The 16,970-nt window shown below is 35.8% G+C and overlaps 1 protein-coding gene across 4 annotated transcripts in view; it reads left to right on the top strand.

Annotated features, from left to right (window-relative positions):
* Positions 1-15,919, top strand: part of LOC149805748 (bone morphogenetic protein 2-like) — a 116,069-nt gene extending 100,150 nt beyond the window's left edge. For 2 of the 4 annotated variants that reach the window (XM_089950419.1, XM_089950418.1), the window contains 2 exons: positions 9,762-10,094; positions 14,072-15,919. In XM_089950419.1, the coding sequence (XP_089806545.1) occupies positions 9,773-10,094; positions 14,072-14,952 (1,203 nt within the window). In that variant the 5' untranslated portion in view covers positions 9,762-9,772 and the 3' untranslated portion in view covers positions 14,953-15,919. Of the gene's footprint in view, positions 1-8,400; positions 8,422-9,288; positions 9,551-9,761; positions 10,095-14,071 lie in introns of those variants that run through there. The other 2 variants (XM_089950420.1, XM_089950421.1) reach the window with 2 other exon arrangements.
* The last annotated feature ends 1,051 nt before the right edge of the window (positions 15,920-16,970 follow it).

Below are 16,970 nucleotides of genomic sequence, written 5' to 3'. Positions count from 1 at the left end.
GCAATTCCAGCCATTTTCTTAGGAAAAAGGAAGATATTTTAAAATTAGAATTCGAAGAAACACAACTTTAATGTTCTGACTGCACATATTAATTGACGGTCCTTAAATGAGTGTCCGCAATCAAATACATACTGGCCGAAAGTTACTCTTAGATTTGAATCCAGGTGAGTTGTTAAAACCGTTTGTGGGAAATAGGTAGAATTAATAATTAATATTTTGGCAGATGTCAGTTAAATGCTTAGGCTTATAAACTACCAATAAAAGAAAGAGGCTCAATGTAAGACACTTACATTTTTATTACATGCACGAATATCTAGTCAAAATATAATATTTCGAGACGATGAGGATTTATGGAGTTTACGGTACAGTTTATCTACTTACAACAGCCTAATAAACCGTCTTGATAGTTAGCCAAACGTAAACTGGAAAATGTCAGATAAAACGTTGCAGTTAAACAAAACATATATGTTCCGGACGCTCTCTGTCAAAGGTGATTTCCATAATGATCTAACATGGACTGCTGAATACTTGCAGTGTACTTTCGTCGCCACTTATATGGATACTGAACTAGATTTGTGTTTGCAAGCCACGTGCATGATTGTTGAACTAGGTTTGTGTTTGCAAGCCACCTGCATGATTGTTGAACTAGGTTTGTGTTTGCAAGCCACATGCATGATTGTTGAACTAGATTTGTGTTTGCAAGCCACGTGCATGATTGTTGAACTAAATTTGTTTACAAGCCACCTGCATGATTGTTGAACTAGGTTTGTGTTTGCAAGCCACATGCATGGTTGTTGAACTAGATTTGTGTTTGCAAGCCACATGCATAGTTGTTGAACTAGATTTGTTTGCAAGCCACATGCGTGCTTGTTGAACTAGATTTGTGTTTGCAAGCCACATAAATGATCGTGGAACTAGATTTGTGTTTGCAAGCCAAATATATAATTGTTGAACTAGATTTGTGTTAGACACTTCAATGGACAATTAATTCGATTTGTGTTAGGAAGACACTTACATGGATACTCAACTAGATTTGCGTTTGTTAAATACTTACCTGGATCCTGGACTAGATATGCGTTTGTAAGACATTTTCATGACTGTTGAACTAGATTTGTGTTTGCAAGACACATGGATGATGAATTAAATTTGTGTTAATAAGACGCTTACGTGGAAACTGAACGAGAATTGTGTTTGTAAGACATCTACGTGAATAATGAACTAGATTTAAGCTCGTTAAACACATGCCATTTTCGCTAGCCAATGTTCCAACACGATAACCCTATCTACACCTTGGCGGATCGAACAGATATACCGGTGCTTTGTCTTAGCGAAATCTATTGGATTTCATGAGTTACCTCTTTTAGTATCTAATACCAACTGACCAGTAGCGTGGTGCATTGTACATCGGCCGAAAATGGTGGGGGCAAATGACCTAAAAAGTAGACTTTGGAAGTTTAACATTGAAAGTATGACTATGTGCCAGAGGGAAGTCATTACAGGCGTATTTGAGTGAAAAATATTTGTGCAAATACGGAGCGGCACTGGAAAGTTGCTTATTTATCAGCCCATTGAAGTTGTGTGCTCCCCTCGTCCCGATCATGCAGGAACAGCGTTCAAATTTGAACAATTTTAATTTTGATTGGATACAGTGGCTTGCCGCCGCATCCAACGAAATTCACAGACCTGAAACACAGAAAATATCTGCGCGATACGCCAAGGTGTGTATAGGGTTATGACATAGGAACCTTGGCTAACGAAGATGCACACATGAAAACTGAATAATAATTTTGCTTGTAACACACCTACGTGGATACTGAGCTAGATATGTGTTAGTTAGACATATCGATATTGAACTAGATTTGTGTTAGACACTTACATGGATAATGAACTAGATTATTGTTAGCTGGATACTTACATGGATACTGAAATAGATTTGTACTTGTGAACACCTACATTGTTACTGAACAAGATTTGTGTTTGTAAAACATATTTGCATCTAATACAGACCACACAGATTAAAGCCTCACAAATGTAGAAATGATAGAAAAACATATCCCACTTGGACATATTGAAATGTAGTCGATCTTTTATCAATATGTATCATTCAATAAAAATACGAAAACCTTCCAGAAAATGTTTAGTCCATGGCAAGTGCAATGCAATACGTTAAAATAGCATGGGTTATACATCCTAAAGCTTTGTTGACAACTAGAAACACAAAATTGTTAAAGTTTCATGAAACTCCGGGGGGGGGGGGAGGGAGGCTCCGGGCGCACTGACATCCCACCCTCGTCCGGCCCAGACTGTATGTGTGTGTGTGTGATTTGGATTTTTAACGTAGCTTTAAAACAAATTCAGTCATATCGCTACGATGTCTGCAGTGTGGCAGTTTATAGTGATGTCTAGCACTGGGACAACATGCCGCAGACATGTAGCATGATGACCCACCCAGTCACATTATCCTGACACCAGGCCGACCAGTCCCAACACTAACCTCTTAATGCTGAGCGCCAAGCGAGGCAGCCGTTAGTATCCTTTTTATAAGTCTTTGGCATGACTCTGCCGGGGATCGAACCCAAGGCGGACACTCTAACTACTAGGCCACCGGAGCGGTCCCCTGACTGTATCGCGTTCGAATTGAAATGAAGATTTTTCTTCCTTCTTTTACAACAATTCCAGCTCCCGCCTTTCACGCACATTTTAATTAAATATATTTTGCAGGAAGAAAGAAAGAGCGTAAAATTTTTAGATTTACAAACGACAGCCACACCTGGAGGAAGATCTATTGTTTAAGATAATTTGCAATAGATTACTCCTAATATACCCATATGCACTCTTTGTCGTTTGCAGCATACTAAAATCTTTAATGAAGAGTTAGCTTAATCCAAAACACCGTCCATAATTTACATTCCGTTCCAAACATAGCTCCAATGGATGTCATGTGGCTAAAATCAAATACACACGACGGTGTATTAGTACCACGAAGTAAGGATACGGATAAAATACCCATATGTAAACAGAATCTGTGATAGGATTTGTAGCCAGTAACCTCCTAAAATACTAAAAAGTTGTATTTATTTTTTATTTTCTTACAATCAAAATAACTTGTGCGAAGATTCAGATTACATCAGATATATCTAATAGGAATATGATTATTTTTAATTTTAAAACACACACTCTCTCTCTCTCTCTCTCTCTCTGTGTGATTGATGATTACTGATTCCAGTGTTGTTTGTTTAAATTACAGGACTTTTTCTTTTTACACTGCTTAGTATTTTAACAGCAAAAGCTTCAAAGAATTGCAACAACAAAGATCCACTTTGCTAATGAGAACCTAGAAATGTGTACTTGCTTGAGCTAAGAAAGCGCTGTAAAAAAATGACAAGGGTCAAACTATATGTCCATACTACATTGCTGTGAAAAATGACAAGGGTCAAACTATACGATCATACCACATTTGTGGTGTGGGTAGGATTTCGGTCATTTAGATAATTGTAAAAACTCACACCATGCTAATGACGCTGCTTTGGGTTAAAGTCATGGTTTAATAGTGGCGAAAACCACCTTACACAATATTACTGAAATGTTCTCTTCCGGTTCAAAGATATTGTTTTGCCTAAATATATATAATCATGGATGTAAATTCTAAATATAACAGGGATCAGAAATAGGCTTTTAATTAGGGGAGGGTTTTCAAAGTGAAACTAAAGTTCGTGTAAAGTCTACCAGATGTGTCTCATCTTTGATTGGACAAATTATAGAAGCGGAAGTTCCTTTCACTGCGTAATTCGGTCATTAACCATCTTCTATGCAGATCCATGCGATGTCTACATAAAACAGTCGATGTCTGTACGCACATTTCAAGTTTAAGGAAAGAAACAAGAAAGCAGAAAAAGAAAACCTCCGTAAAACATGATTTAAATAAGGACGCTTGATTTTCTTGTCTTGACTACCCTAAGCTCTCTTTAGAATTTTTAAAATGAAGACCAGCCCTAAGCTATCGTTAGAATTTTCAAAATCAAGTCCAACCGGAGACACAAACATCTGCATAGAAAACTAGAGAAGAAATACTGAATATTTGTTGTCCAGGACGAAAAGCTAAAGGGTCTGGAAACAGTGATAGGTGATAGAGAGGTTTACTATTATTTTTGTTCAGATCAGTGTAAGTATACATATATTTTAGCGTCTAAAGTAGGCACATGATTTTATATCGGAGTAGTAGTTAATGTCATTTACATGGATATGAAGAACAAAAAATTGCAAGCCAGTTATGTACCGGTTTTCATTCTCTTTTTAATGTATTTATGGTTTTTATCTTTTCCTATTTATGCTTGATAATTATGCTGTGTTCTGAAATTTGATTGTAATACAGCGAGAATAGAGACCAAATCTTTTTTTACAGAGTAATTCAAGTGTGAAAGATTAAACTCAGCAAATGATCTGCATGATATCAAATCTCGCAGTAAATGAATAAAAACAAAACGAGAAGAAGAAAAAAGCTCCATTCTAGTCATTGGATCGTAAAATGCAGGCATTTCCCTTAAATACATCCATCAACTATTAACACAGCACATAGAACAGCATCAGAGAAACGTGATTTGCGGAGTGTGTGTGTGTGTGTGTGTGTGTGTGTGTGTGTGATTTGGATTTTTAACGTAGCATTAACAATTGTTCAGTCATATCGCTACGATGTCTGCAGTATGGCAGTTTATAGTGATGTCTAGCACTGGGGCATCATGCCGCAGACATGTAGCATCATGTCCCATCCAGTCACATTATTATAACACCAGGCCGACCGGTCCTAACATTAACCTCTTAATGCTGAGCTCAAGCGAGGCAGCTGTTAGTACCAATTTTGTAAGTCTCTGGTATGACTCGGCCGGTGTTCGAACCCACGACCTCCCGCATTTGTGGAGTGTAAAAAAAGGGGGGCCATTGTGACCTATTTTTGTCGGATATTACTCCATTTTTTGGAACTGCACGTGCGATGGCTGTAAGAGAAAATGGAGTTGATTAAACAAACTTAATATTAAGACAACAATGAAAGTGCTGATCATGCTTTCAACCCGACGCATCGAAAATTCAGAGGCATGAAATTTATCAAATAAAGGAATGTCATTACAAAATTATGTGTACCAAGGACAACATTTCCGTATGGTATTAATCTCAGCCTGTACTATCTAGTGCGACGTCAGTTGAATCAGTAAAAAGAAATGTAGTAGTAGTAGTGGTATCAGTAGCATCAGTAATGACAGTCTCCCAATAGACTTTAAATGTGTAGTGGTAGAAACACCAGCAGGATGGTCATCTAAGTAACACAGAGCCTATTTTTACCATAAATATGTATACAAGTACTGAACAGGGTTTCAGATACTTAAGAAAATGACCCTCTTTTACATACTGATCATAAATACCGATTCTGAGCCTTAAAACAATTATTGCAACAAGAAGGAAGCATGTAAGATGTTTGGTTGAGCAATGAAGCTATAGAGGTATCATCGATAAAGGTGTAGTAGAGCTAACAATGTGTAGTCGGCTAACAAAGTGTAGTGGGACTAACAAGGTGTAGTCGGCTAACAAAGTGTAGTGGGACTAACAAGATTTAGGGGGATTAGTGTGTTGTTGACTTCCCTAACAGAAAGTTGTAGGGGTCATCCTACAGCATGCTGGCCTTATAAGAACACTGAATTGTAGCAGCAGTAGTACTGGTTAAAGTGATGATGAGTGTGGTGGTAGTGGTCACGCTAGAGGTCATGGTAGTAGTATTAGTAGTAACATTTAAAGCGTCAAAATGCAAAATTGACAACCGCAATGGGTAATAGTAGGCATATAGCTTTCGTAAGTTTAGTAGTAGTAGTAGTAGTAGCAAAAGTATACTGTGCCAAAGCAGTGAGGAATCCATTAACGATACGTGTACACGTTACGTGAGCTGCTACATTAATATTAGTCAAGGAGTAACAGCAGTGGTAACAGTTCATTTTCTTCCCATCCTTCATTTAAAGCTTCCAATTGCAATATTAGTAAGATGTGTATGGCCTTCAAATATTCCTTGTGAAAATGGCCTGTCTCTTGGCTTTCAAATATTCCTTGTGAAAATGGCCTGTCGCTTGACCTTCAAATATTCTTTGTGAAAATGGCCTGTCGCTAACAGGCATATTCCTTCCAATTTCAATTTAAATCTACATGCCTGATTTTTCTGCCTGGCCTATGTTTATTTATCGCGTCTCCTGTATCCCATCTTATATTCCAGGTTAATCTATACAATTCAAGCTGACGGGAAAGCCTCTGTAATTGGGATTGCTTCCTTAATCCAATACGATTCAGTGGGATGATTAACTCTTAAAGAGTTCTACCAATACACACATTACACACCAAATAAAGATGTGTCAGTATTCATACTGGAATAAGGAACGAGTGACTTCATGCTTATTTATAAAGGCGACAATCATGTATCATTCACAATTCACCTGAATGTCAATCATCATATGTCTTTAGTAAATTAGTTTGGATACATCGGTAGAGAGAGAGAGAGAGAGAGAGAGAGAGAGAGATTATTGATACACACACAAACGTAGATATTTCTTCAGAAATCTTAGAAAGTATAATGGAAAGCCACAGTGTATAATTCAAGTTCATTCCAATAAACCTCAATGACAACTAATTACCTGTTGTTCAATGCTCGATTAGTAACTTTATATATATATATATATATATATATATATATATATATATATATATATATATATATATATATATATATATATATATATATATATATATATATATATATATATATATATATTGAGACCAGTTTGTACTACAACAAATATCTAATCCATAATATCTGTTGTAAATTGGTATTTTTGAGAGAGAGAGAGAGAGGGGTGGTGGTGGTGGTGGTGGTGGCGTGTATAGATGGACAGGTGCACTTTATTTTAATTACTGAAAACGACACACACAAAAACATTTATAATCATATTAATTTACACAGTAGCGAACAAGTCGAAATGATATGCACTATTAGTGATAAAGGGCATAGTAACCAAGCGTTTTTTCTCTTTTTAATTGCTCAGCCATATGTTGTAATATGAATACTACAAATTAGTTAAATTCCGAAGATATCAACAACCAATTAAATTCGATAAGTTTACTATATGTCATAAAGTTTGAAGAAAGACACGTCCAAGTAAATGCGTAAATAAACTAACATATGCTATAATAAAGTAATCAACTCTCAAGGAACCACACCGCTTTAATTGACTGTATAATCGGATTAAGTTCAATCATTACCTTAATTATATCCGAACTGCCCTTTTGTCCGATCTGTGATTGCCATATGGGCTTCACCGTCTCCCCGTTTCTAGCCATGTGCTGATTGGGCGTTGTTGTTACCCTAACTGGTGTAATCACCTTTACTACTCCATTTCTCGCCTCCATTTGTCTGTTCATGAAAGAAAAAACGAAAGTGGTTTGTTGTGACATAATTAAGTAACACAGCGTTAAAGATTTCATTGGATTACTCAACGATAATACTGGTTGGCGACACTACACTGATAGGCACAAAATCGTGCCATGTTCCCTAATATTTTGGATCCAACTGATCTCTTGCTTTTATCCAAGAGTATTAGTTCTTGATTATTTATTTTCGACCATGACGAAATGAAAGCGATTGCATCTGGAATGTTACTGTAAAAACGAACCAAACTGTAAACTGGCTAACAACTGAGAACGATACGAAGATGGATCAGTAAATAGTAGTAACGGTAAGCCCTCAATTTTTATTTTCTAGTGAACATTTAGCAATAAGATTGATAAGAACTGCATTATGATTAATTTAGTCCTGGGTTGAACTGAATAGTAACATCAGTCATTAGATTTTCTTTCTTTTGGGAAATTGTAAGATCTCTTAAATCACTTTTTAAATTATCGGCAACAGTAATTTTTCTTTTAGTTCTCGGTGTATTTATCGATTCATCTCTGATAAATATGATTCTTTGTGTAAATCTTCTATAACGAAAATGACCTCTATTTAAAAATAGGATTTTCAGCCCTGATGTGTATTAGCCTGTACTCTATCAGTGTTGACAGATTAACATAGGCAAGACACGAGGCGTGGAATGTTATTATAAACATAAAGACAAACAAACTGGAGAAGTCACACACCGACTCATACTAATAGCTATCTCACGTGTCTTTAACTCTCTTTTACGTCTGTCATTATTGCATTGAACAAATGACAATTAGTGCACGTGTCATGCTCGTCGAGTAACGGAAGAACGGTGGGGATAAAAAGGCGTTTCAGTTACGTGTAGCAAACAGATTGCAATCACGTAGACAGTATCAGCAAACCGTGTACATGTACTAGTTAGAATATTCATGAAGTTCAGACACCACGACACCTGACAAACCGCTGGGTTTGAGGTTACTTTTTTATGTATATATTCTTCTGCTATCTGCAACTTTCTAGAAATTATTTTGTTTTGTTCTGTGTCCCTTGAGTGATCGGAAGCGATTTTTTTATCTTCTGTTTTTTCTTAATTACAAAGAGAGGTTCCTTTTATTTAAAAACATATCGCAGTATTTCATTATCGACAAATCAAAGTGATGCTGAAGCTGCTGCCTTTTGGATATAATATGAAACATTATTATTATTATTATTATTATTATTATTACAAATAGAGACGCTCCTTGTCTATACATCGTCATTCCCCAGAGTCTATTTTTTAAAATACATCTAAATAAAATAACTATCTTGATGACTGTATGGTCCCGAAGTTTTTGGGTCAAATAATTTGTATAGGTAATTCGTCAACTGCTCATTCATAAAATTGCGCCTCAAATAGCGGCGTAGATTTAAAGTACTGATACGAAATAACTCTGTCGTAGTATTATAGTATCACATAGTATTGCCCTGTCTAAGGCGTATTTAAGGTTTGTTTAGTCCCAGTGTCGCCATCATAGCGGAAGTTTGGTTATGTCGCTGCACACGATTTATTCGCTTTTTAGGTGACAAGTTTTAGGCTTGCGTGTTAATTTATCGTGGGTGGGCAGTGGCCACTTCGCAACAAGTTGTGAGTAATCAAATTCATCAATAGGTGTATACTGAAAACTCGGATTCCCGATGACAGTCAGAGATAGTCACCGTTGAATGTGGTACAGGTACTCAATCGTGAAGCAGTCTTTAGATTCCTTTGGTTTTTACCTTAGATGACGAAGTGATTTCGTTGAATGGATTCACATATCAAGATGAATACGTTGTTCCCACGAAAGGATTCATATAATTTAAAACATATTCACGGCACCAACATTCAGTTTGTGGTATGATACCTTTGACATGAAGGATACTAGAATTTCCAGGTTCTGCATTGGAGTTCATACAAATTATGTACAATTTGTTTGATCCACGTTATATTTTCTCCGTGATAAGCAGTTGTCTTTCCAAGCATTGTCTGTCACAAAATACGTGTGTTTTAAACTCACATCCTCTGTGCTTTTTAAAAGAGATGTTGCCAGCTAGTGCTCTTTAAGGCATTGAGGGATGGTGTTTCAGGTATGTCCGTACATATCAGTACATACTTACATAGTGATTTTTCAAAATATATTGTATAATATATCATACGATATTCCAGATGGATATTGTTGAAGGAAGGTAGACAGAACACACCCACACACACCCACACACACACATCTGAAACGAAGCAAATCAATAACTATAATTATTGTTCTATTAAACTAACATTTTTTTATATTTCTGTTTCCAGGCAACATCAACATGATTGGGGGCCACATTACAGCAGGACTGGTTTTCGTGCTAAGTGTGCTAGTCTCCGGAACTTTCCCAACAAGCCCCGTCCGAACGCCGTCTACAATCGGAGAACAAGAGCGTCAAGACGCTATCAAAGCATTTGAGTCCAGTTTACTTAAATTATTCCGACTGAAAGAGAGGCCAAAACCCAGAGGACAGAAACAAGTTCCACAATACATGATAGACTTGTATAAAAGTGTTTCCTCAGGCGAACTGGAAGAACTAACGGGATATTTTAAAAAAGCAGCAATATACACGGCTAATGTAGTGCGCAGTTTTCGGCACGAAGGTAAATATGATGCTGTTAGTTTCTACTGATAACTGAACATAGTAGTAGTAGTAGTAGTAACAGTAGTAGTAGTAGTAGTGTTAGTAATACATACACTTATTTACTGATGGTAAATAAATTAGTTTGATACATGTGATGTGCAACTTGCATTTCTTCCTTAACATATTATCAACATACATGCACATATTTTTTTGTCTTTCCGAACACAGTCGAACACGTGTTCAAATATATAACAATTTTTTTTAAAGCTGATCGGATGCATATTCTTTTTCATGTTAAAATATATAATCTTTCTTCTTAGCTTTTGCAGCTGAATTGCCCATAAAAAGACATTTATAAATATTTCTTTCTTATTTGCGCATTTATTTATTTCTTAGACGTGAAAATATTCCTTAGATCTTGTTTGTGAAGTACTTTAATTTTGTGAATAGAACTTTATTTGTTATTAGCCCAACTGGCACTTGATCGCATATGTACAAGCAATTAGAAATTCCATTATGACGATACAAACATGATCCATGCCTTATTAAACTATACGTAATTCGTATAAATAACGACAGTGGAAATGTAATATAATGTAAACAAAAAAAGTATCATCAATCATTTTGACAATTATAAGTATTGCATGTACACACAACCCAAGTCTTTAATTATTTGTATTATGACATGAGCTTATTTACATGTGCAAGAGGTATACAGATGATGATGCTATACATCGAATGCTTTTTAAACAGAATACCCGGCTGTTGGGGCTTCTGCATTAGAAAATTTGAAAGATGATATGAATTCAAAGATACCAGGGCACACCCCAAATCTACTCTCAATACTTAGCATATTTTCCATGTTAATGCATATACTGCATGCAAGCAAACATAAAATAAAATTCGTCTTTCATAGTATTATAAACATTATAGTTTGAAGTTCATTTGAGGTGCCCACTCGCTTGTGTAAGTTTACTTCTCTTACTTGCACTGCAACGGAAAAAGGGACGTATCCAAACACTACTATACATATATTTGTTGAAAGAGTTTTTGAAAGAATAGACCAATAGCATCACGATTAAAAATGGCTAAAAGGGCAGTAGGTTTACTGAAAATTGCATTTTAACAACTCTGGATTTTAATTTGAATTAAAACTATTTAAACTTTGAAATGGTTTTAATTTTCAGTGTTTTATGTAAATGGTACGAGTAGGCTTGATATCAACAATAGTGTTCGCCTTTAAATTCAAGATGGAAAGAGCAATAAAAAAAGATAACGGATATATTTTCTCTACAGTAGTAAATCACGCTGAGTGATTGTAGCCATTGTATTCCATATTTTAATGATAACTGACGTTTTGCAAACGCGCACTACCTAATGTGTAATTTGACTTTTATTTAAGAATATACAAACTCACACATTGTCCGATCCAAAAATGTCAATTAAAAATGGATGCATATTCTAAAAATGGATGCATTTTCTATATGACATACAGACAAACAAATTATTTCTTAAAAATGTATTAATGTGATAAAATGGCGCAAAATTTTGATATTGAATCCTCATAGAACAACGTCATGAGCTGTTTGTACAGAAGGAAGGCTGCAAATGAATATATACAACTTGCTACCACCTTTAATTCTACGCAACCTCTAGCTATGTTAGCGTCATCAAAATCATCCAAATCAATCGAATCATTTGAATGGCGACTTGTTTCTATTTAAGCCACACGTTTGGCGCTGAAAATTTCTAAATTTAATTTGACCTAAGTTGGGTTATAATACAACAGTGCAACTGCTATAAAACGTTGTTTTGAGGTTGAAATACTGAAAAAGAGACACCCTTTCTAAAGAATGAATTTGGCGTTGTTATTTAAGGAAGAATAACAATCAAGAGAATGGGGGATTATATTTTTTTTTAAATAGTTGGAGGCAGCTAAAGTTAAATGAAAGAAGTTTTGGAAGGAAACATTTCATTGTGCAGCCACGTTTCTAGTAATGCGTGCAATCAAACACGTCATTGTTTTTGGTGTGTGGGTGGGTGATGGTTATGGTGGCAAGTACGGATAAAATTGGCACCTACATAAGAAATTATAACGCCAAGAAACTCTAACTTGAGTAGGTTTTTTTTTGTTGCTGTTTAAAGCCAGCATATTAATGAATATTGTCATCGTAGAAATAGAAAACCCAACCTTTCCATTGTTTAATTTTCATTACAAACACCCTCTCGCACCTAAGGTCGCGTTTGTTTGCAGTTTCAAAGTACAAACTACCGATAAATCAATCGGTCTTTCCTTAATAATTAAATCATCTATTTATTATATTAGCCTTATAAATTACGTTAGCTTAAGGGATCAGATTACGTCCCTTTAAGTCAAAATGTCAAAACAAAGTTAGTAACATCGAGTCAACATTTATGCCGTAGCACTGTACAAATTGCTGAAAATGCCAAATAGTGGAAATCAAGCATACATTATTACATTCATTTGTTTGTTTGTCTGTCTGTCTCTCCTTAGTGACGAAAATCTTTTTATCTAGAAAGAATGAGGTGATAACCCTAATCCTCGTTATCAGGTAATTAAAGGATAAATTCTATTAATTGGGGATAAAAGCTGTAGCAAATTACAGGTAGACGGAATAAATATCAAAAAGGTGCTGATAAAATTCCAATATTTTGAGGAACCTCTTGACTTTGCAAGCCTCGAAACATTTCTGTTATTGGACAGGTTGAATAATTATCGGGTGATCACATACATTATGGTAAGCATATGATTGAATTATCTTTCAATCAGTACAGGTAATTAAAGGACTAATGAGCGGATTAGAATAACTAATCTAAGTTACTATTTAGGCGGGGTCATTATATTTTGACTTTGCATAGTAGACAAACCATAAACCCCCAAGCCATATCCGACAGTGCCATTCAGGAATAGGTTGGACCACGACGCGCTGTCTGGCTATGGTACTCTAAGATCTAAATATACTCTTAAATACCAGGCATTATTAACGTTTATTATGTAAAAACCAGTGGCGTAGCAACACCCCAAACAAAACCCACAATTGAGTGGGTGGGGGCCCAGTGGGAGCCTAAAATTATTATCAAACATTTTTTGTATCAGAAGGGGGGTGGTCCAGAATTCAGTTTTCTGATGGAGGGGGTAGGAAGAAAACATTTGTTACACCACTGTACCAAGCCATTAACTTTATAAAATAGGTTATGAAAAATATTCTTGCTAGATTTAGAATGGAAAAACGAGGTCATGTTATACCGTGTATCACCCCCATTAACTTTGTTATTAGATTTTAAATATAAAAATGAAAGCCTCACATTATCGACCCTATTTGAAATCAGAGTGACTTTACCCCACTCTCATCCTCGCCCCCGCATTCAAACATAACATTTTGAGACAACATTAGATCCTGAATGGAACATCTAATATGCTTTTTTGCCTTTTAGAAATTTGGAATCGTTGCTGTCCAAATCATTCACTTTATATTACATATAAATTTTCTGAAGAAATGGTTTTTTAATGATGAAAAGTAATGTATGTGTTCGAGCATTGCCTTCAACGTACACTTAAGAAGATACACTTATTTCTCTATATAGTGACTCAGAAAATGTTTTTTTTTTTTCACACACTGATAATAAACAATATCATTTCCTCATTATGAGGAAACAGATTTGCACTTGTAGTCAGCCAGTGAGGGAGAAAACCAATCAACAACTTGTACATTTTCGACAATACTAGGTAAGCATATTGAAAAAAGGAAATTATTTTCTTTTAAGTGTAGCAGATCTACCACCACTACTACTACTGCCACTACTAATACTACTACCACTACTACTGCCACTACTAGTACTACTAATACTACTCACTTATCTGTCGTCGTCGTTCAGGATTTATCTTCGTATTTGATTTTTTTATTCTGCTTCTTTTTATTGTTATTATTATTATTATTATTATTATTATTATTATTATTATTATTATTATTACAGATGCGGTGGATTCCAGTGGTTGTCCAGAGGATAACTGTGTCCGAATATGGTTCAACGTCAGCCAGATTCCAGACGACGAAATGTTGACGGCGGCAGAGCTCCGGATTTATGTGGAAAGAAATTTTAGCGCTGGTGGCGACATTACACGTCCCCTAAAGCATAAAGTGGAAGTGCACGAAATTATGAAACCAGTATTTAAAAACAAAGAACCAGTCATACACCTTATAGACGTGAAAGATATTACAGTGAAAAACTCATCATGGTTTACATTAGATGTCCATCCAGCAGTTTTACGATGGAAAAGAACTCCCAAATTTAATCATGGTTTAGAAATTCGCATTTTACCATATAATAGTCATCCGTCCAATTCCCCTTTTAAGCATGTTCGTTTACGGCGCGAGGCGGCGCTAGAAACAACGCAATGGCAAGCGCAGAGACCTCTTTTAGTAACTTATTCAGATGATGGAAGAGGAAGGACTCGTAGGAATGCAAAACAAAATTCAAGGAAAAATAAAAAGAAGCAAAGTAAGAAAAAGAACCCTAGAAAGCGGAAGAAGGGGCATAAAAACCCTTGCAGACGTCATCCTTTATATGTAGACTTTGGTAAAGTAGGATGGAATGATTGGATTGTGGCCCCAGTGGGGTATGAAGCATATTATTGTGCTGGGGACTGCCCTTTCCCCCTGGCGGATCATCACAACACAACAAATCATGCAATAGTGCAGACATTAGTTAATTCCGTGGATGCAAGGGCGGCACCCAAAGCTTGTTGCGTTCCAACAGACCTCAGTCAGATATCGATATTGTATTTGGACGAAAAAGGGGAAACTGTGTTGCAGCAGTATGACCAAATGGTTGTTGAAGGGTGTGGTTGTCGGTGACATCACGTCTATCCGAGATTCGTTATTTTATTGCAGGTTAATTCCCTCCCAGGGAAGGTACAAAATCATGTGATAGCACGATAGTCTCGTGCAACGCATCGCTGCACGCACCAAGGCCTTAAACGTCTGTTGCAAGCAAGAAGTACATTGCATCATCTTCAACTTCTGACGTTGAGATCAGGTTTGCGAAATTATTAGAGAAGTGGTGAACTGAAAAAGGCAGGATGTCCCAAAACATGATGCTGTATTTCTACAACATACCGAACTGAGAACCAAAGTTCTTTGACTGTGCGAACAGTGCACATTGAACTGTAGGACTGCAGATCATGCACTACTTTCTGTAATGTAGAACTGTTTAAAAAATGGGTTTTCCGTAATTCATAGTCAAATCATCTTCCTCAATTAATCGTGTTACAACCTCCTTTTATTTGTGTCGTCAACTACCTACATTCTATTAGTACAAAATTAATCCAAGTCGGCAACAGCTTCGTATTTTAGTACAAGGTCATTGGAATGTTAAAAATGTAGTTTATTAGCAGCATTCTGGATTTCTTACTCGCGAAGAAGTGAGCTTGTTTGATATATCAGGAACAAAATAAAGACTAGGCATGGAAACGTGCAAGGCTATCTCCTACACGCATCAACGAGTACTGTAGTTCATATTAGACAAATGAGTGCTTAACTAACATCTGTGATTTCTTGAAAGTTTTAACTGTACAAAAGAGACAAGTTCTATATACAATCGTTGTTGTACATACAAAAGTGTAAATTTATGGAGTCGTGCAAATTATTTATAAAAATTGTAAATTATATTTAGAGAGGATGTTGTACATATTCATCATCTATCTATCATGGAGGTGTAATGAGTTTTAACGGGGAGCGTACAGCTGATACTATACGCTGAACTGATGTACAGTTCATCGTTACTGTACAATGCATCATTCACAATACAATTTCAACAACCTGATTTTTGTTTGTTGCATGTCATCCGCTGTCAGTATTTCTGCTTTTGGTTAAGCACATTTACTTTGTTTTAAATAAAAAAGGATTTTGTCCATGAGGATGAGGGTCGAGACTGCAACCTGCCGTAAATTCATTGTCACAGGCTAAAAATGTAACAGCTGCTAAACATCTAAAAGTCGAAGACCATTCTTATAATACAAAATATCACTCGAATTAGCATATACATATAAACACTGGCAATTAAAATAACAGAACTTTCATGATTTAGGCTTGATTCGTTAGCGGTAAAATGTTTTGACTTTTGTGGCTATAGTTGAAATCGTATGTAACAGAAGATTTCATTCGGACCACTTGGGATGTGTGTCGGTGCAGTAATTTATGTAAAAGTATACATATTGTTTATCTTATATGTAAAGGGGTCGCTCTACAGATAATAAGTACTTCTGAGAGTCTGGCAGGTATACGATGAAGTTGTCTGCATTTGCAACAAGCACAGTGGAGATAAATGTTGACATACCTCTAAGCTACTTTCATTACTGTGGCTGAGATTTCTTTAAATATTGTACTTGTGGAAACTATACATGATCTAAGCATACAGCTAACCAAACGGCTACTCCCATTCGATCGAAAAATCAGCCTGAAAGTCTAAAGTACACTATCTTTAGCAGTTATTAAAATATAGAAAACGAACTTTGCCAGGTAGACAATACCAAATTCTGAAATTAAAATGAATGAATTATAAATTATATGACAAAATTAAACAGATTATTGGCTCCTTTTTTAAATTTACTTTCAAAGTCCAGGAAATGAATATTACCATGTGGAGCTTGCATTGTTTTATCGATGCGCATCTGAACTAAAGTCAAGATATATACTCTATAACTCAAACTACAACCATCAATCATACACCAAAAATAACGAGAATTAAACATTCTTATCATAATACCTAAGACATACAAGGTCTTTTTCAATAACCAGGAAAACTGGAAAATTGTGTTCGTTAATAATATAACCCCATGCAAAATACTAAACTACATAGCGTCACCAAGATAAAC

Source organism: Sinohyriopsis cumingii, chromosome 2 (genome assembly GCF_028554795.1).
Source record: "Sinohyriopsis cumingii isolate HCF-2022 chromosome 2, ASM2855479v2, whole genome shotgun sequence".
In the NCBI taxonomy this organism is placed as follows: Eukaryota; Metazoa; Mollusca; class Bivalvia; order Unionida; family Unionidae; genus Sinohyriopsis; species Sinohyriopsis cumingii.
This window is presented reverse-complemented; position numbering and strand designations above follow the sequence as displayed.